This window comes from Hypanus sabinus, chromosome 6 (assembly GCF_030144855.1).
Source record: "Hypanus sabinus isolate sHypSab1 chromosome 6, sHypSab1.hap1, whole genome shotgun sequence".
NCBI lineage: Eukaryota > Metazoa > Chordata > Chondrichthyes > Myliobatiformes > Dasyatidae > Hypanus > Hypanus sabinus.
In genome coordinates this window covers 115,662,371-115,689,916 of record NC_082711.1, presented here as the reverse complement: position 1 = coordinate 115,689,916, position 27,546 = coordinate 115,662,371, and the positions used below count along the sequence as shown (strand labels likewise).

General features: G+C 39.7%; 1 protein-coding gene across 2 annotated transcripts in view; it reads left to right on the top strand.

The window, feature by feature from the left end:
- Positions 1 to 27,546, top strand: part of csde1 (cold shock domain containing E1, RNA-binding) — a 109,946-nt gene that overhangs the window by 43,386 nt on the left and 39,014 nt on the right. For both annotated transcript variants that reach the window (XM_059972782.1, XM_059972784.1), the window contains 8 exons: positions 2,390 to 2,471; positions 3,473 to 3,601; positions 4,572 to 4,697; positions 6,323 to 6,535; positions 6,784 to 6,924; positions 8,672 to 8,836; positions 23,835 to 23,942; positions 27,013 to 27,188. In XM_059972782.1, coding sequence (XP_059828765.1) covers positions 2,390 to 2,471; positions 3,473 to 3,601; positions 4,572 to 4,697; positions 6,323 to 6,535; positions 6,784 to 6,924; positions 8,672 to 8,836; positions 23,835 to 23,942; positions 27,013 to 27,188 — 1,140 coding nt within the window. The remainder of the gene's footprint in view (positions 1 to 2,389; positions 2,472 to 3,472; positions 3,602 to 4,571; positions 4,698 to 6,322; positions 6,536 to 6,783; positions 6,925 to 8,671; positions 8,837 to 23,834; positions 23,943 to 27,012; positions 27,189 to 27,546) is intronic.

Genomic DNA, 27,546 nt, shown 5'->3' with positions numbered 1-27,546 from the left:
TTTTACCCTGGTCGAACCCTTGAAATAATTTTTGGGTCTCGGGGAACCCTTGTTTTAAATAAATAAATTGAATCTACAGTTAGTGTGATCAGTAGATATAATAATACAAAAATAATTGTCCAAGTTCTTGAGTAGAGATTGAATTTTAGTTTCCCTTTCTTGAAATCTCTTTCCCTTTCATAAATTTTTAAAACTCATAAACAAATATAATACGTTTCTGTTAAATAACAGTTTCTGTTAATATAATACGTTTCTGTTTAAGCCAAAATGAGATTTAATTTTTCTAAAGGTAGGCTCAGTAGATCTATATTAAATAAAGGTTATAAATTAATTTTAATGCTATTTACAACACAAATTTATTGCCAATGTTGAATGGTTTATGGTTTTTGGAACTTTACTAAAGCAATAGGAATAAAAATATATAGCCCAAGGCACAATTTTTAAAGCATTTTCGTACTAAGTGACATGATCTGGCTCAAAAATAGGTCCAGCTTGTGAAACCTGTGCTTGATTTTTGGTTGCACAAATACTCACTTCTGGGTTGAACTTGAGATAAGCATATGCAGATTTTACCTTCAACTGAAATAAGACTATGCTTGCTCTCTTGTTCAGCAAAAAAGTTTGCTCACACATGTAAGAAGTTGAAAACTGCGGCAAAGTATTCATTGCTTTCCTACGGATGGCAGGATACTCTTCCGTAGAAATCCAAAATTTGTCCGGGGCTGGTTAGTAAATCTCATCTTGAGTGCACAATAAGACTGCAGCTCACAAAGTTCTTCCTCTTCTCTCAAAGTCATGTTCTCAGGCTGAGCAGAAGATTCAGAGGAAGGGTCCCACACCCAGTCATACACTTGCATTGAAAGGAGGAAAAATACTGTAGAGTTTCGTTCTGCAGTCCTTCCAGTGGCTTTCAATAAGTTTGAAACTTTCTGATATCCTTCCTCGCTCTCGAGCCCAAGCAGTAATGGGAACATTGCAAGTTTTTTTTCCAAAAATTCCATTTTTTTTTAAATCCAAGAATCTTGTTACTTGAAGTCAAAACATTTTCTTGCAGAGAGTTGTTTCACCTGGTACATATGATGAAAACTGTCTGCTAAGTAGGTTAGTTTCTGCAGCCATTCCATCTTCAGCAAAATCTGGCCTATTATTGAAACTATTGAACTCTCCTCTCAGCTCAAGTACCCTCTGCTAAGCTCCTGGATTTCTGTATGTAGTAGGAGAATGGTGTGCTCTTTGTCCAGGTTTTCAGTATTTAAACATTCTCGAGTGAACTTGGTCTTTGTTTAATAAAGTTAACCACTTTTTGCAGCATCATCCAGAACTGTTTGCATTTCATCTCCAAGGGTATTTGATATCACCAACTCTCTGAAGAAACCAGTGTGTTGTGACAAAGTCAGGATTTTTTTTTAAACAAGAGAAACGAAACCTCTTACGAAGCCCACCATTGATGAGGTACCATCAGTACAGATGCCAACAGTTCCTCCAAGATAGACATGTTTCCAGATAGGAAGACAAAACATAAAAATATATCTTGGCCTTTGCTTTATTTTTGGCAGGTTTTGCATCAGTAATATATTTTTCTTGAATTTCACCATCATTCACAAATCTTGCAAATGCTACATGGCATATATTGGTGAAATATGTTGACTCATCAATCTGGATAATTTGGGAGGGAAAGGCTGTGTTCACTGCCCAAGTTGGGTGAAGCCATTCACTGCTCGGAAAATATACTTCACGCTCCTCATCAGCTTACCATCCTTCCCTCTGTGCATTACAGCACTCACCAGTTATCAACAGCCTTGCCTATCTCATGTTGAAAACTGAGAATGGACTCAACCAAATAAACAGTCCTACTGCACAGTGTCATACTAGGCTGAGAGACCTCTAACAAGACTGCTAATGGGGCTGCTCGATCACTACCCACCACTGCACATGCTCATGACAATGTTAGTTTTAATCAGTCTAACACAGAACCCTGGTTGAGAAACTGCTTTAACTTGCCTGCAGAAGAGTAATGTTGAAATTAATTTTCATTATTGAAATACTTATCACAGCATTAAGAGGGTTTAACTATTCAAAGAAACAGGTTGCAGTTCTAATATTCCTTAAATGTATGGATATAATTTGACAAGTACAAAGGGGATTTCCATTTCTTGTAATAAACTTTCTTTAGCAAGTTCTGGCCCAGGTGTTGTCATTGCTCAACTGCTCACAAATTGAAGTGGTACAAAATTGTACAGGTTACTTGTGGATGTTTTCTGCATACATTGAACCAATTTTTGATCATTGAATGTAAGAAATAAACAGAAGTTGGCCACTGAGCTTCTCACTAAATTTAGTTCAGTAATATACGCGAATTCTGCTAACTACAAATCATTGTATTTCTCAGTACTGGTGCTGTAAATGCTCACAATATTGTACTGGTGAAGAAGAAACAGGGTCGATGTCAAGGAGTAGTTTGTGCGATGAAGGTATGTTTCCCATTTTATCTTGGAGGAGATGCATGCAATGTTATATGGAAAGCTGGAAATTTTCCATTGAAAGGAAGGTGGCAGATTTGTTTATTTTTCCTAACTAAAAATTTACAGGGACAAAAGTAACAAAATTTGTTCTTGAAAAAAATCAAGAATGGTTGATCTTATCAGAATCTGGGGGGAAATAATATTCTAAATGTTGTATAATTACTTAAATATTAAAAATTTAATAGAGTAAAGTTTTGGATATAAGAAATGGAAAAGGTAGGATGTTACCTGTGGAACCTGTTCTCCTAGTCATTTGGATCATGGTTTATTTTAACCTTGAATCCACCTTCATATTCGGTCCCAGTGTTCTATTTTCCTGGGGTTTGGGAAGGTTGGGGAAAATGACACACTGAAGATATTCTGCTGTTTCTTTAATATTCTAAGACCTGTTTTTTTTGGGGGGGGGGCGGGAGGGAAGCTATATTGTCGGTTCCTGGCAGTAACCTACTGGAATTCTGATTTTATTTGAAAAGATGTTTTGGAAGTGCATGATGGATTCTTGAATTATAACCAGAGACCACTGGAGCAAGTTACTTTGCTTAAGTCAATTTGATCATTCAGATGATCATGTCCAGTCACCGTGTGTCCTCTAATTCCCTGAAGAAAGTTATCGGATCTAAAAACTGTAGATACAAAATGCCTTTTAAAAATTATCCTACACCTTATTTCACCTCATTACAATCTTATTTCTTTCTCACTTTAAAAATTAAAATCTAGTGTATATCAGAGAGCATGCAAACAAAAGGTATCTTTTCTGTATTTGGCTAAATTTTTATAGTATGGATAAATGGTTAGGCTATTGCAGGTGTCTGCTTGTCAAGAAAAGATAATTATTGCATTTATTGTTAATTCAACATAATTGAACCAAAACATTGTTACATGTTTAATCTAAAGATATTGTATGTGTTAGAGGATATTGTGCTAACAATAATTCTTTTCTGAAATTCCAGGAAGCATTTGGATTCATTGAAAGAGGTGACCTTGTGAAAGAGATCTTCTTCCATTATAGTGAATTCAAAGGAAATCTGGACACATTGCAGCCAGGAGATGATGTTGAGTTTACCATTAAAGAAAGAAATGTAAGTGGTGCTTAAAGTGCAAACAAAAACAATGAAGTACCTGCATAGTTGGCCAATTAATCCACAGAAGCTGTACTTTTTGGGATTCAGTGTAGATACTCTTTTAAGAAACAATGCCATTTCACTGTTCCTTCCTGTACTTGTGCCTACTCTGAGACTATGCAAAGGTAGTTAATTGGTGTAAGACAGCTTGTGGTAAAAGCCTTTTTTGGAAACTGGAAGGGAACAAGCATTACACTATTTCTGAACTTCAGCTCAACCAACTGATTGCCCAGTATACCTATTAAGTTGCTGAAGTTGCACAAGGGCTTCCACCCATGTTCCATGTGTTTCAAGAGAAAGATTGGTTTGACCCACTTTATTTTTATTGGAATGATCAACCTGGGCATTCAGTATTTGGTAATTCATTCTGCACGATTGCAATAGTAGACTTCAGAATTCTTGGATTATTCTGCCTGCGTTCATTATCCCCTTTATTAAAATGTATTTAAATCTCTTTCTAAAGTAAGCTGAGAGCAGTACATCTGCTTTCCTATTTGTAATTCACTTCAAGCCATGTCTATTGATCATTAATATAGGAAAACATTGTTACCATAATGAATTTATGTGGCATGTGCAACTGAAGGTGCAGTAATGTGACTAATTTCTGTAATAATAACCAGAGCCACCTGGGTTATGTGGTGTACAGGTACAAAGATTTCATATTTGCTACTACAACCATCTTAAAGCGGTAGGATAATTATGATTTCCTCATGAGCAATTTGCATTTGTAGATATCCTGAAATGTATGTGTTTCATCATGCTCTTGCAGGTCAGAAGGTAGCCTTAGTTATTAGAATGTTTCTAATTTTTTTCATCATCTTGGTCAGCTGCCAGTATAGAATTAGTACAAAGTATTAAGTGCTATCGGGAAACTTGAACTTTAATAAAAACACAGTGGTCTAGTGATTTGTTTTTCCCCCTCCCCTAGGGAAAAGAAGTTGCCACTGAAGTAAAACTGTTACCCCAAGGAACTGTTATATTTGAAGATGTTAGTATTGAACAGTTTGATGGAACTGTCACCAAAGTTATTCCAAAAGTATCCAGTAAAACTCAGGTAAACCTTGTACAAATTCACTCTATTTCAAACATTCATGTACGTGTTCTTAAATTCCTAGTTGTATGATGTAGTAACAAGTGATCTCAGTAGCAGAAGTATGGCAAATTGGCTGTTATGCAATATCTTTTTCACTGTTTATCATATGTTGAATATTTGGTCATTGGCAAAACTATTTAAATATTTTGACAAAAATGACATTAATAATTGCTTCAATAAAGTTGGAGATGGGAAAGTCAGAAATGTGCAGAAAAGTACAATAATAATTCTGTATACCAGTATGTAATGGCTGAACAAATGACAGTAAATTTCAACAGCAAGTGACAGTACATTTGGAACTTAAAATAAATGTAAGGAAATGAATCATATAAACTATCCAACAGGGATGGAGTAATCATGGCTAATCTTGGTCAAAATCTTAGGCTATATCCACACTACGCCGGATAAATCCGTAAAAATGAATCCTTTTCTCTTTGTTTGTACCCTCCGTCCACACTAAAACGGCGTTTTCGTCTCCTGAAACCGGAGCTTTTCAAAAACGCTTTCCAAGGTGGATATTTTTGAAAACATTGTCAGGCGGCAGCACGCTATTTTATTGTTTTCTTGAACGCAACCTAACAATGTCAGGACAGACGGCAACAAGACTGAAGCCAGAAGAGTTAGAAATGTACTCACCAAATACTTTGACCCAAAACTTCCTGAATAAATAAGTATACTCACTTTGCCCTGTTTTCTGTCCTTGCTCGTATGAAGGTGGTTTACTTATTTATGCAAGTACTTCTCTGGCAATAGATGTGTTAACAGCCTAATGTAACATTGTATGGAAATACAGATAACACTGATGCAGACATGTTTTATACATTTAACAAGGTGCTTTATTAATGCAACAGTTAGTTTTTCATTGTTCGTCGTCAGCTGTGTCAATCTGTCTGTGAACTCCCTGTTGGTTGCTGCCGTACACTCTAGTATTTGTTTTTTCTTTAGTTTTAAGTTCTCCTGCACGAGAGCCAATAACTGTCCGTTGTTTTAAGTTTTTCTAGTCTAACTACACAAACGCACACTTTTACAGCGAGATTTGACACCAAACATGTCGCTTGTTTTCGGTTGATGTGTCTGCGCATGCGCAGGAGGAGGAGATTCACCAAAATTTCCGTTTCAGTGTGGATAGAGATATTTTCAAAAACGCATAGTGTGGATGTAGCCTTACTTGCTGTTGAAGTTTCGAACTGAGAAATGGAATTTATTGTGAATTAATGTCATTAGGTAGAGTTGAGAAGGCATTGTCAGTTAATCACTCACTGCTAATAGTGATTGCTAATACTATCATTGGTTTGAACTGCTTAGTTTGTGGGGTAATGTGACAGTATCAAAATATTTGAAAATTAATAAGATAAGTGCAAACAAATGAGTAAAACCACAAAGTATTCCAGTACATATATAAACATCCTTTTGCAAGTAATTGGTCCATAAACAATTCTAGTTAGTGATAGCCTAGACTCTTCGCTTCAAAAATGTTTCTTTATAATTTTGCTCAAATTACACGAGTTTGCTGTTTCTGTAATTAGTAAAATGATAAGACATCTCTCAATTTATCTACTAAGCATTGCAACTTTTTTTAATTGTAGACTGATCCTTTGCCGGGACGTATCAAAGTAAACTTTACCATTTCCAAAGAGCTTCCCTTTGGAGATAAGGATACCAGATCTAAAGTTACTCTATTAGAAGGTGACCATGTCAGGTTTAATATCTCTACTGATCGACGTGACAAATTAGAACGTGCTACAAATATTGAAATTCTGACTGATTCTTTTGAGTTAACTGGAGAAACTAGAGAAATGGTAAGTTTAAAATCTTTTTAACGATTAATACAAGTAACCTGGTAGAATACATCTAGTTACTAATGACTTTAAAAGCACTGGTGGTTTTGGAAGGGGTGGTAAATAAATGATGAGGTGGGCATAACATTGGGAGCACAAGTAAAGATGACTTTAGGATGACAAGAACTAAAAATACTTAAACAGCATTGAAAGTATTTATAATTGTGTATTCTTTCCCTGATGAGTTACAGATTCTCTTGTTTTTACAGGGTGTAATTGCAGCTATGCGCGATGGATTTGGTTTCATTAAATGTGTAGATCGCGATACTCGAATGTTCTTCCATTTTAGTGAGATCATGGATAGTCTGCAGCTCCACATCTCCGATGAGGTTGAATTCACTGTTGTCCCTGTAAGTGATTTAGTTTTTACATTAAGTGTTTTTATTAGATACTAAGAAGTTGTGAGCTGATAAAGGAGCAATATCCTTGTCCTCTAATCCTTGGTTTGTTGAACACACTGTGTAAAGGTAACTTACACTGAAATTGTCTCTGTTAACATTGAAGGTTAGTTAGATAACACATTCCATAAGCTTAACTGCTGTGTTAACCAACATGGTAATTTATGTACAATACTATTTAACTTTGGGTTCATTTGGAGGAGTGCTATTTCTGGTAAATGTGGAATGGTGCTGTTGATTTACTGAACTTATTGTTGGTTCCTTAATTTAGCTTCTGACAATAGAGCATCTCGGGTGTCAGAAAGGATGGTATCCCAGGGATCACAAAGTTATTTACTAAAGAAAGACAAACCCGAGGAAATCTGCAGATGCTGGAAATTCAAGCAACACACACAATGCTAGTGGAATGCAGCAGGTCAGGCAGCATCTATAGGGAGAAGCACTGTCAACGTTTCGGGCTGAGACCTGGCGTAGGGTCTCAGCTGGAAACATCGACAGTGCTTCTCCCTATAGATGCTGCCTGACCTGCTACGTTCCACCAGCATTTTGTGTGTGTTACTAAAGAAAGAAATGGGAATACAGTGAAGATGTTTTCTTTATTTGGGGGGGGGGGTTAATTTCAATGCAAATGAAGTGTTGAATGAACAAAAGTTTGTAATTGAAATTTCTAATGATAGCAGATATTTGAGGCAGATATTTTCTATAGTTTTATCCTTGTTCACTAAATTTACCACTGGTCATTCATTGTTTTAAGGTAATAAAAAGGTAAGATTTGCCTTGATAACAAAAAAACTGACCTACAGTAAAGTAACAATATTATGCCAAGACTGTCAGATGTGTGTTAAAAATGTAAAATACTAGTCTTGGATTATGCATCAATACTCAGATTATTAGAGGTATGTTTGGGGACTTTATATGGCTCTCTGGGTAGATGATCAACTGTTAGAACGAAGGTGCAAGATTGGAAACAGGTTTCAGTTATACTTGGTTAAATGCAATTAGCTAGTGATTACTAAGATGCAGACATATTTGCAGGAAATGTGCATAAATTGTGGAACTGTATCACTTCAGTTCAGCCACCTACCCAGAAATTGATCAGTATTTAATATCCATGACATGAGTCAAGACCCCTCAACCTGAGGTCAACCATTTGTGCTTTTCACTAGCTACATCCCCATGGAATTCATAAGCCAGTAACTGAGCAAGTGTAGGATTTTAGTGCAAGATCAAAGGGGAGGCCTATTTTTGGCTGGGTTTTGGCTTAATTTCACAGCAATTAGGGGCTTGGGGTGATGTCAGTTGATCGGCAGGTCACCTAGGCGTGGTATGCATTGAATGATGATCTAGATAACCATTTGAAGTTGTGTTACTAAGGACTATTGGTAAATGATTCTGGACTTTTAAACTATAAATCATGCTTTTAACACAGATGGTATTTGAATCCTAGGCAGTTTTAAATGTAGGAGAGACAGGAAGGCAATAGTCCTGCAAAATAAAGCTTAGTCTTTCTGCTTGAATGGTGCTGGAAAATGAAAGCTTTCACATTTATGGCACTTTTAATCAGACTAGTATTCACATTATTTCTTAATTTAGATAACTTTCAAAATATTTAGTCTGTAGATTGCAAAGTAAATTTGTGTAGCAGTACATTCCTTGTGTCTGTCTTATTTGTGAAATTCTCATGTTTATTTTTCCTAAGGATGTTCTTTCAGCTCAAAGGAACCATGCAATCCGTATTAAAAAGCTTCCAAAAGGGACCGTGTCATTTCACACACAGTCTGAGCAGCGTTACTTTGGAATTGTGGAGAAAGAAGCTGCCGGTTCAGTATCCAAGTCCACTAGCCCTGCTAAGAGTAAAGAAAAGGTAACATCAATTAAAGGAGTGTGCAAGTATTCAGCCCTATTTGGCTGGACTTGTACAAGTTTGGTATGATGGTCTATGGACATTTAAGACGCCTTATGGAATTGAAGAGAACTAATTCTATACCTAAAATGATTACAGTATGAATGTACAGTACTTTGAAATATATTTGTAAGTACCCTGATCTGCATTTTCAAAGAAAATTTCTCGTGGGTCAATATAGAGGTAAAGGTCATATTTTAAAACCATTGAAAAAAGATTTGAATGTGAAATGAGAGCGTTTTAACCATGAACTGTAATATAGCATTCAAAATGTAGATGTTAATTCCGTGTCATTCTCAAAGGGACGGGGACTTGAGCAGTTTAGAATTGCGGATAAGAAAACAATGGTATGGAACTAGATGTCATTCTCCAAGGGACGGGGACTTGAGCAGTTTTGAATTGTGGATAAGAAAGCAATGGTATGAAACTACATGGCTTGCCTTTCACTTCAGAGATCTAATGCTGTTCATCTGTATTGCAGATAAGTCTGAATGACTTGTTGAAAGGCTTGAATTTTGGGACAAAATCTAAATACATGATATTTTTATAGCTACTGGAACCCAGAGTTTGTTAGTGTGCAGTTGTCTAGTCTTCTATAGCCTCCAACGGTATCCACAAATGGATTCACACCCAAAATACTGGAGGAACTCAACAAGTAAGTGAGCTTCTGTGAAGGGGAATGAACAGATGACATTTTGGGTTGACGACCTTAATCAGAACTAGAAAGTAAGGGGGTGGAAGCCAGAATAAAAAGGTGGAGAGGGGAAGGAATGCAATCTGGCAAAATTATGGGTGAGGGAGAAGGTGGGTGGTGAAATGGGATGAAGAAAGAACCTGATGTGATAGGTGGAAGAGTTAAGGGCCTGAGAAATCTAAGATGATCAGTGATCTGAAGGAGGATTGGGGAGATGATGGGCAGGTGAGAAACACCAGGTGATAGGGTAATCAGAATGGGGAATGGAAAGAGAAGGGGGAGTAATAACTGGGAAATCGGTGCTCATGCCATGTTGGAGACTACCCAGATGGAATCCGAAATGTGGCTCTCCCAACCTAATTGCAGCCTCCTTTTGCCCAAAACCTCAAAGTGCTTTAGTGAAGAAATAGAAACATAGAAAGCGAACAGCACAATACAGGCCCTTCAGCCCACAAAGCTGTGCCGGACATGTCCCTACCCCAGAAATTACCAGGCTTACCCATAGCCCTCTACTTTTCTAAGTTCCATGTACCTATCCAAAAGTCTCTTAAAAGATCCTATCTGCCTCCTCCACTGTTGCCAGCAGCCCATTCCACGCACTCACCACTCTTGAGTAAAAAAAACTTATCCCTAACATCTCTTCTGTATCTACTCCCAAGCACCTTAAACCTGTGTCCTCTTGTGGCAGCCATTTCAGCCCTGGGAAAAAGCCTCTGGCTATCCACATGATTGATGCCTCTCATCTTGTACATCTCTATCAGGTCACCTCTCATCCTCCATTTCTCCAAGGAGAAAAGGCCGAGTTCACTCAACCTGTTTTCATAAGGCATGCTTCCCAATCCAGGCAACATCCTTGTAAACCACCCCTGCACCCTTTCTATGGTTTCCACATCCTTCCTGTAGTGAGGTGACCAGAACTGAGCACAGTACTTAAAGTGGTGTCTGACAAGGGTCCTATATAACTGCAACATTACCTCTCAGCTCCTAAATTCAATTCCACAATTGATGAAGGCCAATACACCGTATGCCTTAACCAGAGTCAACCTGTACAGCTGCTTTGAGCATCCTGTGGACTCGTCCCCAAAATCCCTCTGATCCTCCACACTGCCAAGAGTCTTACCGTTAATACTATATTCTGCCATCATATTTGACCTACTACAATGAACCACTTCACACTTATCTGAGTTGAACTCCATCTGCCACTTGGCAGCCCAGTTTTGCATCCTATCAATGTCCCAGTGCAACCTCTGGCAGCCCTGTACACTATCCACAACACCTCCAACCTTTGTGTCATCACCAAACTTACTAACCCATCCCCCCACTTCCTCATCCAGGTCATTTATAAAAATCACAGAGTAGGAGTCCCAGAACAGATCCCTGAGGCACACCACTGGTCGCCAACCTCCATGCAGAATATGACCCATCTACAACCACTCTTTGCCTTCTGTGGGCAAGCTAGTTCTGGATCCACAAAGCAATGTCCCCTTGGATCCCATGCCTCCTTGCTTTCTCAATAAGCCCTGCATGGAGTACCTTATCAGATGCCTTGCTGAAAGCCATATACACTACATCTACTGCTCTTCCTTCATCAATGTGTTTAGTCACATCCTCAAAAAATACAATCAAGCTTGTAAGGCACGACCTGCCCTTGACAAAGCCATGTTGACTACTCCTAATCATATTATACCTCTCCAAATGTCCATAAATCCTTCCTCTCAGGATCTTCTCCATCTTATCAACCACTGAGGTAAGACTCACTGGTCTGTAATTTCCTGGGCTGTTCCTACTCCCCTTCTTGAATAAGGGAACAACATCCGGAACCTCCCCCATCCCTATTGATAATGCAAAGATCATCTCCAGAGACTCAGCAATCTCCTCCCTTGCCTCCCACAGTAGCCTGGGGTAAATCTCATCCGGTCCTGGCAACTTATCCAACTTGATGCTTTCCAAAAGTTCCAGCACATCCTCTTTCATAACATCTACATGCTCAAGCTTTTCAGTCTGCTGCAAGTCATCACTACAATCACCAAGATCCTTTTCCATAGTGAATACTGAAGTGAAGTATTGATTAAGTACCTCTGCTATTTCCTCCAGTTCCATACACAGTTTCTCACTGTCACATTTGATAGGTCCTATTCTTTCACATCTTATCCTCCTGCTCTTCACATACTTGTAGAATGCCTTGGGCTTTTCCTTAATCCTGCCTCCTTCTCATGGCCCCTTCTGGCTCTACTAATTTCCTTCTTAAGATCCTTCCTGTTAGCCTTATAATCTTCTAGATTTACTACAGCCTTTGTACACCATGGTCCCTGTACCCTACCATAGCTTCCCTGTCTCATTGGAACATACCTATGCAAAACCCCACTCAAGTATCCCGTTTGCCACATTGCTTCTGTACCTTACCCTGAGAACATCTTTTCCCAATTTAAGCTTCCAAGTTTCTGCCTGATAGCCTCATAGTTCCCCTTACTGCAATTGAACGCTTGTCTTAACTTGTTTGTTCCTATCTCTCTCCAATGCTGTTGTGAAGGAAATAGAATTATGATCACTATCTCCAAAATGCTGTCCCAGTGAGAGATCTGACACCTGACCAGGTTCATTTCCCAATACCAACTCAAATACAACCTCGCCTCTTGTAGGCTTATCTAAATATTGTGTCAAGAAACCTTCCTGAACACACTTAACAAACTCCACCCCATCTAAACCCCTTGCTTGAGGGAGATGCCAATGGAAATTAAAATCTCCCACCATGGCAACTCTGTTATCATTATACCTTTCCAGGATCTGTTTCCCTATCTGCCCTTCTGTCCCTATTACTATTGGCGGCCTATAAAAGAAACACCCAGTAGATTTATTGACCCATTCCTGTTCCTAACCTCCACTCATAGAGACTCTGTAGACAATCCCTCATTGACATCCTCCTTTTCTGCAGCCATGACACTATCTCTGATCAACAGTGCCATATCCCCACCTCTTTTGCCTCCTTCCCTGTCCTTTCTGAAACATCTAAAACCCGGCACTTGAAGTAACCATTCCTGTCCCTGAGTCATCCAAATCTCTGTAATGGCTACCACATCATAGCTCCAAGTGTTGATCCACGCTCTAAGCTCATCCGCTTTGTTCACAATAAATACTCCTTGCATTAAAATAGACACATCTCAAAACAACCTCCCTTCTTTATCACATGCCTATCCTCCCTCTAGCACTGTCTACAAGCTTTCTCAATTTGTCAGCCAACCTCCCAGTCTCTTCAGTTCAGTTCCCACCCCCCAACAATTCCAACTCTTGTCAGTAGCCTTAGCAAACCTGCCTGCCAGGATATTGGTCTGCCTGGGTTTCAGGTGCAACCCGTCCTTTTTGTACAGGTCACACCTGCCCCAGAAGAGGTCCCAATGATCCAGAAATGTGAATCCCTGCCCCCTGCTCCAATCCCTCAGCCACGCATTTATCCTCCACCTCATTCTATTCCTATACTCAATGTCACGTGGCACAGGCAGTAATCCTGAGATTACTGCCTTTGCGGTCCTGCTCCTCAATTACTTTCCTAACTCCCTGTAATCTGTTTTCAGGACCTCTTCCTTTTTCCTACCCATGTCATTGGTAGCAATATGTACCACAACCTCTGGTTGTTCTCCCTCCCACTGCAGGATATCTTGGACACTATCTGAAATATCCCGGACCCTGGCACCTGGGAAGCAAGCTACCATCCGAGTTTCTTTGCTGCATCCACAGAATCACCTGTCTGAACCCCTGACTATAGAGTCCCCTATCACTACTGCCTTCCTCTTCCTTTCCCCACCCTTCTGAGCCACAGGGCCAGACTCTGTGCCAGAGGCACGACCACTGTTGATTCCCCCAGGTAGGCCGTCCCCACTCAAACAGGAGTACTTATTGTCAAGGGGTACAGCCACAGGGGTACCTTCCCTTCCCCCTCCTGTCTGTGACCCACTTGTCTGTCTCCTGTGGCCCCTGCCTATTTCTATCACCTCCTCGCTCTCCCTGACCAGATGAAGGTCCTCAAGCTGCATCTGCAGTTCCCTTAGGATTTACAGATATGGCCGTCCCAATAGTTGGCATATTCAAAATGTAGTGGTGGTTATATGCACTATAATCTTGGCCTTGCAAATACACTTGCAAAATGGGTTAAGGTGATAAATAAGACATCGACAAGAATTCAACTTGCTGACAAAAGGGTGTACAGATTTTCTTTTGGGAGAAAAGCGTCCATGAAAATTTGCATAAAGTTTTTGCTTTCAACTGTATTTAAACTTGGACCATTAGATTATTTGTGAAGCAAAAAAAACTGCAGTTTTTTGAAACTAAAGTCCTGGAAATATCTTGAAGCGTTTAAGAACTTGTTAATTGAATCAGTTTTATTAACTTTGATATTGTAGTGAAAGATGTTTTGTGGTAGCAGTACAGTGCAATAGACGAAAAATTACTATGTTGCAATACAATGTCTAAAAGTGCAAAAAGAGGGCAGATAATGACTTGGTGTTCATGGGTTTATGGACTATTCAGAAATCCGGTGGAGGGGAAGTATCTCTTCATTAAAAACATAATCTTCGGGCTTCAGTACCTCTTCCCTGATGGTAGTAATACCAAGAAGCCATGTCCCAGATGATGGTCTTCAGTAATACATGCTGCTGTGAGACACCACTGCCTGACAAAGACTTTGGTGAAGAGGATTGTATTGGAAATGGTTTTATTTACAACCCCCGCAGCTTTTGCCAATCGTGTGCATTGACTGGTCCAACTTGACAATGCTCTCCATGGAACATCTGTAGAAATTTGCTTGTCTTTGACACGCCAAATCTCCTCAAACTCCTAATAAAATATTGCCATTACCCTGCTGCCTTATTTGCATCAATATGCTGAGCCCACAATAGATCGTCTAGAATGAACTTGCAGCTGCACACCCTTTTCACTGCTGACCTTTTGATATGGACTGCTTTGTGTTCTCCTGATTGTGTTTTTCATATCCCCCATCCCCGCAAGTCCACAAACTATCTGGAGGTGTATCCAGATCTAATTGGGGCTGATGTACAAGAATGGGAAATGAAGCAGCGAGGGGAAGGGTGTGGAAGCTGAGCGCCTGCAGCCTTATTTCTTAGCTGACAAATGTATATGATTTTGTATTACTCTGCCATTAAGTCATTAGGATGTGCTCAAGAATACTCTCGGATTCTAATTTATCCAGATGGTACAGGCCTTGGTCTCCGCTCAACAGAAATTAATTTTTCCATTGGTAACTTTGTTTCCGCCAGTATGTACTATATGGAATATTTCATTGGCAATGACATTCAACTGCTCAGCATTTGCCTTATTTGAGTTTCGGTAAAAATGCTTATAACCTATACTGCAAACTCATTTTCTGTGCATGGAGAATTCGCGTTCAGGATGTGGGAAGAATGATATGGTCCCTTATTTTCATATTTGAAACCTCCAGTGATCATTATCACTTCTAATATTATTTGCTGCTCAGAAACATTTCCATGCCATTGTATTTTTCACTCCCATTTTTTTTAGTATTTCAGAGTGATTAAACTGTGCTTGTAAATAAAAAGCTACTGGGAGGAAGGGGGTGCCAGTGGAAAAATTAGATTAAATTTAAATTGAAATAATTGTTATTTTGAATTGAGAATCTTTATAAATATTTATCAGAGCTTGTACAGTCTAAAATGCTGTGGACATGGAGCTGGCCTTAATTATGAGGCCAGGCTGCTAATGTGGGGGGGATTGGGGGAGAATAATTTCTAGTCAAAATCTGTTACAAACTGGGAAAGGGGAAGGCTGTTTTCACACCAGTGTTCTTTTTTTAAAGATGTGATAGTTGATCTCAACTATAAAGTTTGCTTTCAGCATGTTTTATATCAGAATCTAAAACATGTCCCATTTTAATTTTAATCTTTTAACCAAAATTATTCAGTTCTCAGATCTTGAACAATGGGACAGATAGTTTGCCTAATTGTCATGGATTACACAGCTGAGTATGGAAGGCTTGTTCTTCCTAAAAGGTCATTAACATTAAGTTGATTTGACTTGCAGTAAAATTCCTACAATGCTCTTGCAGTGGGTGGATAAACTAAGACAGAAGTTAATGTCCCTCCTGCTATGTCAGTTTGTAAATTACCTTGTCAGTGATAGATTGACATACTTTATTTGGGGAGAAGCCAGCCCCCTCACTACAGTCAGTTTGGCTTTTATTGTAATTCAGTGGAGGTGTACAGTCTGATTTTAAAACTGAGTTTGGCAAGAGAGCAGCATCAGAAGAGGTCCATCCATTTGGCCCAAAAAAGTTTTTATAATCACATTTCATCACCTTTATGAGTCTGTTCCATCATGATTCCAATTCTGAACATGAACGTGCTATAAACATTGTAAAATGTGGCAGCAAACATTTTACTGACAAGGTTGATTTGCTCTTCTTCCTTAATGGGTCCCATTTTCCTTATTCCAGCACTGCAGCCTTTATTTTCCTGTTCATTGTCCAGCAGCTGTCTTGGCCTTCACCACTTTTCTTCTCTCTCCCTCTCTCCCCCCCCCCCCCCCCCCACCACCACGCACACCTGGTTCTGTCTCACCCTTCCCACTTTATAGCAGCTACCTCACCCTCCACTCGGTCCAAGTATGCGTGTGCACACGCAACGGTTAAATTGAGGGTGCTGATTCAACAGTAAGCTTGGAAACAGTCTTCTCGGCTGAACTGGTCCATGCTGATTGAACATTCTCCCTGCTCGTTCCAGATTTCTGTGTTTGGCATATAACCTTCCAAGCCTTCTCCCTCCATTACCTATCCAGCTGTCTGTTAAATGTTAGAATTGTCCACAGCTTGACCACTTTCATTCTAGGTACTCGGTACTCAATGTGTAAAAGTTAGCTCAGGTCTCTTAAAACTATCTTCTTGCATCCATGCCTTCCACTTTTGGACTCTGCAACCCTGAGGAAACACTGTCCGTCTTAACCATGCCCTTCAGATTTTGTATCTGAATTCACCTCATTCTCCTATGCTCCAAGGAATTGATCTAAATGAGGCTTTTAACATGAATTTAAATAAAATATTCCTCAGGGTAACGTATGAGCTAGATGTAAGCACGCCTTTACACACTAGGTAGTGCAATCTCCACAAAATTGCATTGAGGCTATATCAACTGAAAATTTGAAAAACCCAGTTGATTATTGTTTGATAAGTACTTCTAGATTTAAGAAAACCTGGTAGAGACTGTTTTGGTTAATTGAGACCAGTCATCATCCAACAGCATTCACTGAAATTCAGGTGAAATGGTGATCTCCTGGTGCTATATTCCAGTTCTATAAAATAGTTATAAAACAATATTTTATTCAGATACTGTAATTGATAGAATACTTGGGTTTATAAAAGCATGTCACTAAGATCAGATTTGAACAAAACTGGAAAAACCTAATTTTGAATGTGTGTGGTTTGTGTGATTTGCACATTAAAAATTTTTTTTTAAAGAAGATACATTCGGCCCTCCTTATCCATGGGTTCCTCATGTGCGTATTCAACCAGCCGCGGATCAGGAAAACCAGGAAGTTCTCTCTCCAGCACTCGTTGTTTGAGCACGTACAGACTTTTTTCTTGTCATTATTCCCTAAACAATACAGTATAACAACTATTTACATTGCATTAGGTATTATAAGTAATCTAGAGATGATTTAAAGTACAGGCAGTCCCTGGGTTACGATCGAGTTCCATTCCTGAGTCCATCTTTAATTCGGATTTGAACACAAGTCAGAACAGGTACATTTAGTGTCAGTTAGTCAAATGTTTGTCTTAGTATATAGTTTACCTTTCAATGCATATAAAATGCTATGTATTTCAATAATTAAACCACTGCTTTGCTTAGTAATTGTCGCTTTCATCAGGGCAGGACTTTTCACATGATCCATTATTCTCACTTTATCCTTTAAAATTGTTCTGATCGCTGACCGACTGTAGCCTAACGCTTTTCCAGTGACCGATGGTGTTTCACCTTTTTCCGATTGCTTTATTATTTCCACTTTATTTTCAGTTGTGATTGTTTTCCATCAACAGAACAGAAACACCACGGATTCAGCAGCAGCCGCGGGCAGCGGGTCCTGAGCTCCCCCAGGTCCTAAAGTCCACCTGCACCGAGACAGGTTAAATAAGGGACTTGAGCATGTGCGTTTTTTGATATCCACGGGGGGTCCTGGAGCCAGTCCCCTGCGGATAAGGAGGGCCAACTGTATTTGGATTAGTTTACCGAAGAACACTTCCTTCCTGAAACACCTTGCAGGCAGCTTGTTGGTAAACTAGTTTTAAGAATTCGGGGTGAATAGTGTTAACCAAAGAATTATAAAGCTACTTGAGTAAAGTAATTGTTTAGAAAAAGTACTCTGAATAAGCTCGAGGAACAGAAGAAAATGTAACACAAAATGCTGCAGAAGCTCAACAGGTCGAGCACCATCAATGGAGAGAATAAACATTTGATGTTTCTTGCTGAAATGTCAGTTGTTTATTTCAGTCTTTGGATGTTGCCTGACCTGCTGAGTTCCTCAGGCATTTTGTGTCTGATGCTCCAGTTTCCAACATCTGGAGAATCTCTTGTCAGAAGTAAAGTAAAAACTGGAGCTGAAGCAAAGTAAGACGAAGTATAATGCCTAAGGGTTGTTTGCATATTACGAGTCTACGTACTTTAGATACTGAAACTTGTGCTCCTAAGAGGGTTTTGCCTTGGGTGTAATGTTTTCAATCAAAAGTTGAAAGGATCATGGATAAATCAGTCAGCAATTAATAAAATGCATAAATCTTGGTAGAATTGAGTGACCTTGATCAATCTGCATGAGCATCCAAACAGCTGAGTGACAATTAACTTTGCTTTGTAAATGGTGTTAACTTTGCAGCTGCATTCACTGGTCAAGTGTGGTATATCCTGCCGCACATTGCTCTCTCAAAATATTGTCTATGGTGAAGTGCGTTGAGTTGGGAGTAAGTAATTTGTATGTGAAAACCCTGCCTTTGTGCTACTCTTCATTACTCCAGCAGCAAGCATTGGTTCAGTTAAGTTCAGTGGCAATTTTATTAAGGGATAGGGGTTACATTCCATGTCATAGCAGATGGTCATAACACACAGCCAGTGCCAGGTAATTAAATCAAGCCTGAAAGCTGTCCAAGGTATGTGAACAAGGTCAAATTTGAGTTGATCAGCTGAGCACTGGTGTTATCAAGCATTCACACACCAGAACTTGAGATGATGGGATATTATTGATAAAAGTGGTTTGAACTCAGGACAGTGGTCTGAAGAGTAGCAATGATTTCATTGTTTGTGCTTAGACACCAAGATAATGGAGCAGAATTAGACCATTCAGCCTTTCTGAGCTCGTGGCTGATTTATCATTCCTCGTAACTCCATTCCCCTACCTTCTCATCTTAACCTTTGACATCCTGTCTAATCAAGAACTTAACAAACTCCACTTTAAGAATTCTCAATGACTTGGCTTTCACAGCCATCCATGACAAATAAATTCCACAGTTGCACCCAAATGTGGCTGAAGAAATTCCTCCTCATCTCTATTGCAAATGGATGTCCCTACATTCTGTGGCTGTGCCTTCTGGGCCTAGATTCTCCTATTAAAGGAAACATTCTCTCCACATACACTCTATCTAGGCCTTTCATTATTTAGTAGATTTCAATGAGATCCTCCCTCGTTCTTCTAAACTCCAGTGAGTACAGGACCAGAGCCATCAAATGTTCCTTTTATGTTACCACTTTAATTCCCAGGATCATTCTCGTAAACCTCTGGAGCCTCTCCAATGTCAGCACTCCGTACCAGGGCCGCAGCGGTCGCAGTCCAGAGAGAGTGACCAACCGAGCGAGGAGTGCGACAGGGCTCTCCCACCCCCCCACCCCCCTTTAGGTAGGATCTATTGGCTGAAAAAAATTTGGCTTTAGGCGGCTGATGACCTCGCGTGTGTTCAAATGGGCATGACAGGGAATGAGGAAAGATGTTGACTCATCATTTCCTCGCAGCCTGGTAGCACATGCTTTGCGGCCCAGTGGTTGGGGACCACTGTTTTAGATAAGGGGCCCAAAACTACTCAGTACTCCATGTAGTCTGAATAGTGCCTTAAATCCTCAGCATTACATTCTTGCACGTGTATTTTAGTCCTCTTGAAATGAATGCTACCATTGCCTTCATTGGTAATGCTACCATTACCAATGCCTTCTTTGCCACCAACTCAAACTGCAAGTTAACCTTCAGGGAATCCTGCTCAAGGACTCCCAAGTCTCTTTGCACATCTGATTTTTTGAATTTTCTTCCCATTTAGAAAATGGTGTACCCCTTTTTTATTCCTTCTATTAGAGTGCATGACTTGATATTCCTTACATAATGTTCAATTGGCCACCACTTTGGCCATTCTCCCGATCTAAGTCCTTCTGCAGACTCCCTGCTTCCTTAGTACAATCTGCCCCTCCACCTATCTCCATATTGTCTACAAACTTAGCACAAAGATGTCAATTCTGTCATCCAACTCATTGATTTATAACATGAAAAGAACTGGTCCCAACACAGAACCTTGCAGAGCAGCACTAGTCACCAGCTCCCTTTATTTCTGTCTTTGCCTCCTGCCAAGTCAGCCAATCTTCCATGCTAGTATCTTACTGTAATACTAGGGGCTCTTAGCTTGTTAAGCAGCCTCATGTGCTGCACCTTGCCAAAGGTCTTCTGAAAATTCAAGTACAGAAGAACATCCACTGATTTCCTTTGTCCATCCTGCTTGTTATATTTCTTCAAAGAATTCCAGCAGATTTGTCAGGCAAGATTTCCTGACAACTTCAGCCTGTATTATCATGAGTTCTCTTGAGCACCCCAAAACTTCATCCTTAATAATTGACTCCCAACATCTTTCCAAGCACTGAAGTCAAGCTAACTGGCCTATAATTTCCTTTCTTCTGTGTCCCTCCCTTAAAGAGCAGAGCTACGTTTGGAGTTTTCCAGTCTTCCAGAATCTAGTGATTCTTGAAAGATCACTGCTAAAATGCCTCCATAATCTCTTCAAATTCCTCTTTCAGAACCCTGGGATATTGTCCATTTGGTCCAAGTGGCTTGGCTACCTTCAGACCTTTGTTTCCCAAGCACCTTCTCTTTGGTAGTAGCAACTACGCTCACTTCAGCCCCAACATTCTCAAATTTCTGGCATACTGATGCAAAATGCTTGTGAAGTGGTCTGTCATTTTTGTCTCTTCTCTCTTCTCCTCCCCCCCCCCCCTCCCCATTACTACCTCTCCTGTGCTGTTTTCTAGTGGACACGTATCTACTCCAGGGGTCGGCAACCCGCGGCTCCGGAGCCGCATGCGGCTCTTTCATCTCTGTGCTGCGGCTCCCCGTGGTTTGTTAGGTTTTGAAATGTAATTCGAAATTTGAAGATTATGGTGATCTTGTATAATCTAAATAAAATGTTGTGGCGACCCCATTTCCTGGCACATCTGAACCGGCTCACAATTAGCCACCGTTCCGGCTAAGGGAGCTAGCCTACGGGGGTTTGTGAGTACGTGCCTTTTGGAGCATCCGCGCCCACGGGGGGCGGGTTGAGGGAGGCTTTAAAGCAAGGCTGTTTAGTTTGAATAAAGTTATCTTTGACTGCAGTGTCGTTATTTTAGTGCTGCGTGTAGCACACCACTACAACGTGTTTTTTATCGCTATTAATATACGTCACCACTGCCAATGCCTGACACCCGCCAGTGCGCGATTTCTTTTAATTTTTCGATCCAAGGTAGGCTAACTATGGAGTAACCTTCAACCCAACGTCTTTTTTTCGGAGTTCAAAATGTTTTTGTTGCATGCAGAAATGTAATTTTGTTTTCTCTGCAGGAGTTCATCAATTTCATAAATGCAACACATTATAGTTTGTTTATACATAGCATAAAGGCAAAAAAACCATTGTATGCAGTGTTATTTCATTTTAAATGTCAAACGGGTTTTGTGGCTCCCAGTGTTTTCTTTTCTGTGGGAAATGGGTCCATATGGCTCTTTCAGTGGTAAAGGTTGCCGACCCCTGATCTACTCTCACTTGCTGTTTGTATGTCTGAAAAATCTTTTAGTATCCCCTTTAATATTATCTAGCTTACCTTCAAATTTCTTCTCTCATTATGGCTTCTAGTTGCCTTCTGCAATTTTTAATGCTTCCCAATTTTCTAACTTCCCATGAATTTTTGCAAGTTACATGCCCTTGATGCTCTTGTGCTGCCTTTGACTTGTAAGTCAGTTGTGTCATCCTCCTTTTGGAATACTTCACTTTGAATGCTTCTATCCTGAGCCTTCTGAATTGCCCCCAGAAACTCCAGCCATTGCGGTTTGCCGTTATGCCTACTAGTGTCCCCTTCCAATCAACTTCCCCATGGCTATCACAAATTTGCCCTTTTTAATTTGCCTTTTCCATCTCCCATGGTAATTTCTATCCCACATCCTGGTAACTGCTCAGAAACCTGTATATTACTCCTAACAATGTCTTTATGCCCTTACAGTTCCTTAAATCTACCCACATGGATTCTACATCTTCTGATCCTTTATCACCTCTTTGTAAAGTTTTTTTTAAACTAACAGTGCCACCTTACCCTCTGCCTACCCTGCCTGTCCTTTTGTTATAGTGTGTATACTTGGCAGTTTAACATTCATGATTCTGATGCCCACAATATCATACCTACCAATCTCTACCTGCGCAACAGATACTGCCCTATTTTGCCTTATTCTAAATACTATGTGCATTCAAATATAAAACCTTCAGTCCTGTATTCATCATCCTTTTTTTATTTTGACACCTTTTACACTGACTGAAACTTTGCCCCATCATCTGCTTGTCCTTGCTCAGTCTTACAACACTGTATAACAACTGCCTCAACCTCAGCCCTATCACTTAGGTTTCCATTTCCTCTGTCAAATTATCTTAAATCCTGCCCAAGAGCTCTAGCAAACCTAGCAACAATGTTGTTTCCCCTCAGTTTCAGGTGTAGCCAGTCCTTTTTGTTGAAGTCATACCTTCCCCAGAAGAGATCCCAATGGTGCAGGATTTCAGATTTTTGGATCAGTTCCTCAACCACTCATTCATCTGTTATATCAGCCCACTCCTCCCCAACCACACCCCCCCCCCCCCCCGACTATTCATGGCTCTGGGAATAATTTTCAGTGATTGTCTTTGGCAATCCTGCTCTTCTCTAACTCCATATGCTCATTGTGCAGAATCTCTTTTCCCCCTTTCTACCTATGTCATTGATGCCAATGTGCATCACTATCTCTGGCTGCTCATCCCCCCTCTTGAGAATATTCTCCAGCCACTCTTGAGACATCCTTTACCTAGCATTGGTAAGCAACACACCATGCTGGCTTCATAAGTTTCTCCCATCCTGATTCACATAATTAGGAATAGAAATAGAACAGATACAAAGGCCCAGATCAAGGTCATGGCTGATTTGTCTACTGTAGTTGTTTTCCTCCAGTATTCCCCCCCACTTGATATCAAGAAATAAATGCATTTCTTTGCAGAGACCTCACAGCCATACAGGGTAGACAATTACAAAGAAACACCATCCTCTGCCAGAAGAAATGTCTCATCTCCATCTTGACCACTTTCAAAACGGACTGCCACTCTTCCTACACACTAGTGATTTCAACATCCATGCATCTTTCCTAAATGCCTTGTGAGAATTTTGTACAATTCAGTGGAATTGCTCCTCGTTCTTGATTCAGTATAATACAGAAACTCTGCTTCGTTGGCAACCCACGTCAGTATTTTGACCCAGTGTCCCATGCAATCCCAGGAATCAATCTGGTAAGCCTTTCCCTACATCCCTTTACTTGTCTGTCTTTAAAAGGGATATACAAGATTTGTTCATTTCAAGATCTTTTTTTGCAAGACCCTGTGTAATTGGATCAAGAAATCTTGTACTCTAGTGTTCAAATTCTTCGTAGTGCAAGCCATTGTGCCATTGGCACTATTCCTTGTTGTATATTCACTTTCAGAGATGTGTATGCAAGGACATATCTATATAGGACATATATAGCAAGGACATGTCTTTCCCTATGTGCTGTTACTGAGGAAATTTTTCAGCACCATGTCAAAGTGGCAAAATAATTTTTTTTATGTGGATTTTTTGACATGGTGTATTTAATGGGAGTTGTTATTTTTTAAGAATCTAATCATAAAGGCTAATGCTAACAGTCTGGATAATGTGTTATCTGTGAGCTGTCCATTGTTGCTGAAGTTTTTCTGTTGTCGTTCTACAGGATTGTGAAGAGGGAGTAATTGCATATGATGAAGCTGGGATAAGAATGACTGTACCATACCATATAAAGGAACTGGAAGGGTGTGCAATTCCACAGCTTGGTGATAAGGTAAATGAAACTTTTTTTTACAGTTAATATTACCTTTGCTAGTCAGATTAAAATGACAGCTCTTAAGATTTAATAGGAAACCAGATTTTAGTCTCATTATACCTTAGTCCAGTCATCACTGAGAAAATATTTATGCAGAGTTAAAGGTGCTTTATTGTAGAATTTGTTTGCTACAAGTTAAACTAACCATAAAACAAATTCTTCCTTCCATACAGTTATAATAAAATATTTTGAGAAATCACTTATTAAGAATTGGCACATGGGGATTTGAGATTGTATGGTTTGAAGACTCTGGAATAACTGCCAATCCAGGGAATTGGGAGGTGGAGTGGGCTGGTGAGAAGTGTGGAAGCATATTCAATAGTAGCTTACAAAATGTGGGATTCATTTAGCATTTTCTGATCTTCAGTCCTGGATGTCCTTGACAGTAGTGGCTTGCCACCGCTTTGAGCAGTTGCTGTCAGTATGGCAAAGGTACCAACACAATTTGTATGCTCAAGGAAAGTGGCTACCTGTGAGCAAGCATATCTCAAGGTTGTATAATTTATACATTCTTTGAGAATCAATAAATCTTGGCTATTTGCCAGTTGGCAGTGTGTGATCTTTGAAGTTTCCCATGTGCTTACTGCCCTTCAGGTTTTTATGGCAGTGCACTTTTCCCTAGATTGGATTCAGCTTGTTGAAGCTGCACTCTTTCCCATCACATTTGACATGTTGATAAGAGCTTTGCAACATCAGGAAACAAATCATGAAGTAGCTTTTGCCACTTGTTGCGAGTTCAGTTTCCTGTCAATGAATAATTGTTCCTATCCCCCACCCCTCTCTAAGAATTGTTTTGAGTAGACATTGTGATAATACTGATTAATAAAAAGGGGGCTCTTTACTACTAACAAGCTCTTGATAATGATGTTTGTCTATTTTCAGGTTCATTTTGCCTCCATTTAAATTGAGCAGATGCAGAGCCACCATGTGGCTATAGTTGAGAACAGCAGAGTTGGTTGTCAATAACTTTTTGTCCTGTAGGATTAGATTTAAAAACAATTTTAGCTTTGGCTATGTTGTCTAGAGCTGTAACTACTACAAGCAAGTTGTATGTTCCTAATGGGTGTTCTCATTGTGTATTGTGGCAGGATGTATAACACTTCGAAACTCTGTCTTTAATACAGATATTGGTGCACACCTTCCTGCACATTTTTGAAAATGCAGTTATTGCAGAATTAGTATGTTTACAAGTCTGAGTCCAGTAATATTTATGTAGGAAATTGTCTTGATTGCACTTTGGGAGAGTGAAGTAAGATTTTGATTGCAGTGCAGATCTCAATTTCTAATCCACTATGCCTCATATTACTGATGCATTCTTCTACAATCTTGCTAGTGAGAATGTAATAGATAGACAGCCCTATTCTCCAATTCCCTTTTCTCTTAAGTCTGTCTTAAAAATAGGATAAATTGAAAATTTGTATTCCTCTTCATTGATAAATAATACAGGTCCAAATATCCAATTCACTGCAACTGAGTTTGGATGACAGACATGATATTCATAATGCTACAATCTGCTAGAGAACCATAATCAAGGAGCAAGGGGTGAAGAGGAAGGAATCGTCAACATTTCAGGTTGAAACCCTGCATCAGGACTGAGCAGTGGGGGAGTGGTAGGCGAAGAGAACCAGAGTGAGAGTTGAGTGCTATTCCTATGTCATTGAGTTAGCCACTCCCACATGGGAGGAGGCCATGTACTGTACAACCAGGATTGTCAAGAAAGCTCGGTTGTATCCTGCTGGTGTGCTCTGCACTTGCCCTCAAAGAACGCAATAAGATTTACCTGAAATTTGGAAAATTGAGTGTTCATACCACATGGTTGTAGGCACCCAGATGAAGTGTTCTTCCTATAGTTTGGGTTGTCCATTACAGACAGTGTGGGCACTCTGCAGATTATCTGACCTTGATCCTGTTGATGTAGAAGAAGCCGTATCAGGAGCACTGAATGCAATGAACAGTTTGGAGCAGGTGCACATGAATCTCCAGTACACCTGAAAGCATTGTTTGCGTCGTGGTGGTGAGGCTGGAGGTGTAACAAGGAGTGTTACACCTCGTGTTCCTAGGGGAAAATTGGGAAGGTAAGTAGTGAGAAATGGATGGCTGGTGGAAGGTTTTTGTTGCTATGTGCAGTTATGATAAAAAGGTGTATTGGATGTAGAGGCAGGTGGGGAATAAAGCAAGGACTAGGATGACTATACTTTCCCTCTGCACAGTACACATAACACCTGCCCATTTTATCATTGTTGGGGCATTTTATCATTGGAGGGTTTGTAACAGTAGTTCCAACTGAAGTTTTCAGCTTATGGTTCTCTCAATGAATGGAGCAGTGCAGTCCCACAGTATTCAGTGTTTGGCTGAATGAAGGGTATTGCTGATGTATTACCTTATAATACGGGGTAATAGTAAAAGATAAGTTTGAAAACTGAATCCATGTGTTATGTTTTAGCTTAAAGCTTGTGTTCATCCACTGCATGCTTCCCTCTGAGGAATTTCTGTCTTTGGATGCCCTCACTTGTAAATATGCACGTACCTACTTGGCATTGTTAAAATGAAACATTGAATACTATTTGAATTGTCTCCTGTATGGAGTAGCTGCATATATTTAGCAATTGATGGTAAATTGATATGTGATTAGGAATAGGAATGTCTGCTCTACTTGGAACACAATCCTCTTCAAATGGTCGAACTGTCATCTGATGTGGGGAAATTTAGGCCTCATCCAATTTAAGTGGACTGGTGCTGCTCAATGTTTGTTATAAAAAGATTAAGTGATGTATTATTGCAATTTAGTGTTGCTTGAAAGGTAGTTTCACTCACTTAACTAGAGTGTCAGTGATCAATTATTCATTAGCATTACTTGTGAAATGAGCTAACAGCTAAATAAATTGTTAACTCACTAAGTTTCTTTTCGACCTATTGCAGTTCTGTGCCCTTCTGTGCTAGATTTGTACAGATAGTTTGTTAAATGGGCATTGATTGTCAATTTAATTACTACTTGCTTAAAGTAGTTCTTGTCTCTAATCCTTCATAGATTGAATTTAGCATTTGTGAAGTTAAAAGAACTGGTCTACAGAGTGCAGTATCAATCAAAATTCTAAATCGTAACCCCAGTGCTAAGAGACTTGTAGGATATGTGGCAGCATTGAAAGATAATTTTGGTTTCATCGAAACTTCTCAACATGATCAAGAAATTTTCTTTCACTACAGGTGAGCAACATATTTGACGCTTGCACTGCATTTACAGACCATGACGCTTGCTTTTCATAAAATGCTTTAAGTATCACCTTTTCTCAGCAAACTTGTGTTTACATTGGGCGTGTATTTTGCTAAAATATTTGCATATTTTATTTTGTAATATTTCTAGTGTTGCACTTTATTGTTATTTTTGAAACTGGGTGTTTTCAGATTTGCATTAATGGGAAATTTGGAAACCAGGATTTGGTCACTTGTGAGAGAGTTTAGGTTAGAAGGATGTCTCTTTACAACAGATAAGTAATATCTTTAGCCAGGGTGGTGAATCTGTGGAATTCATTGCCAAGTTAAGGAAGCCAAGTTATTGGGTATA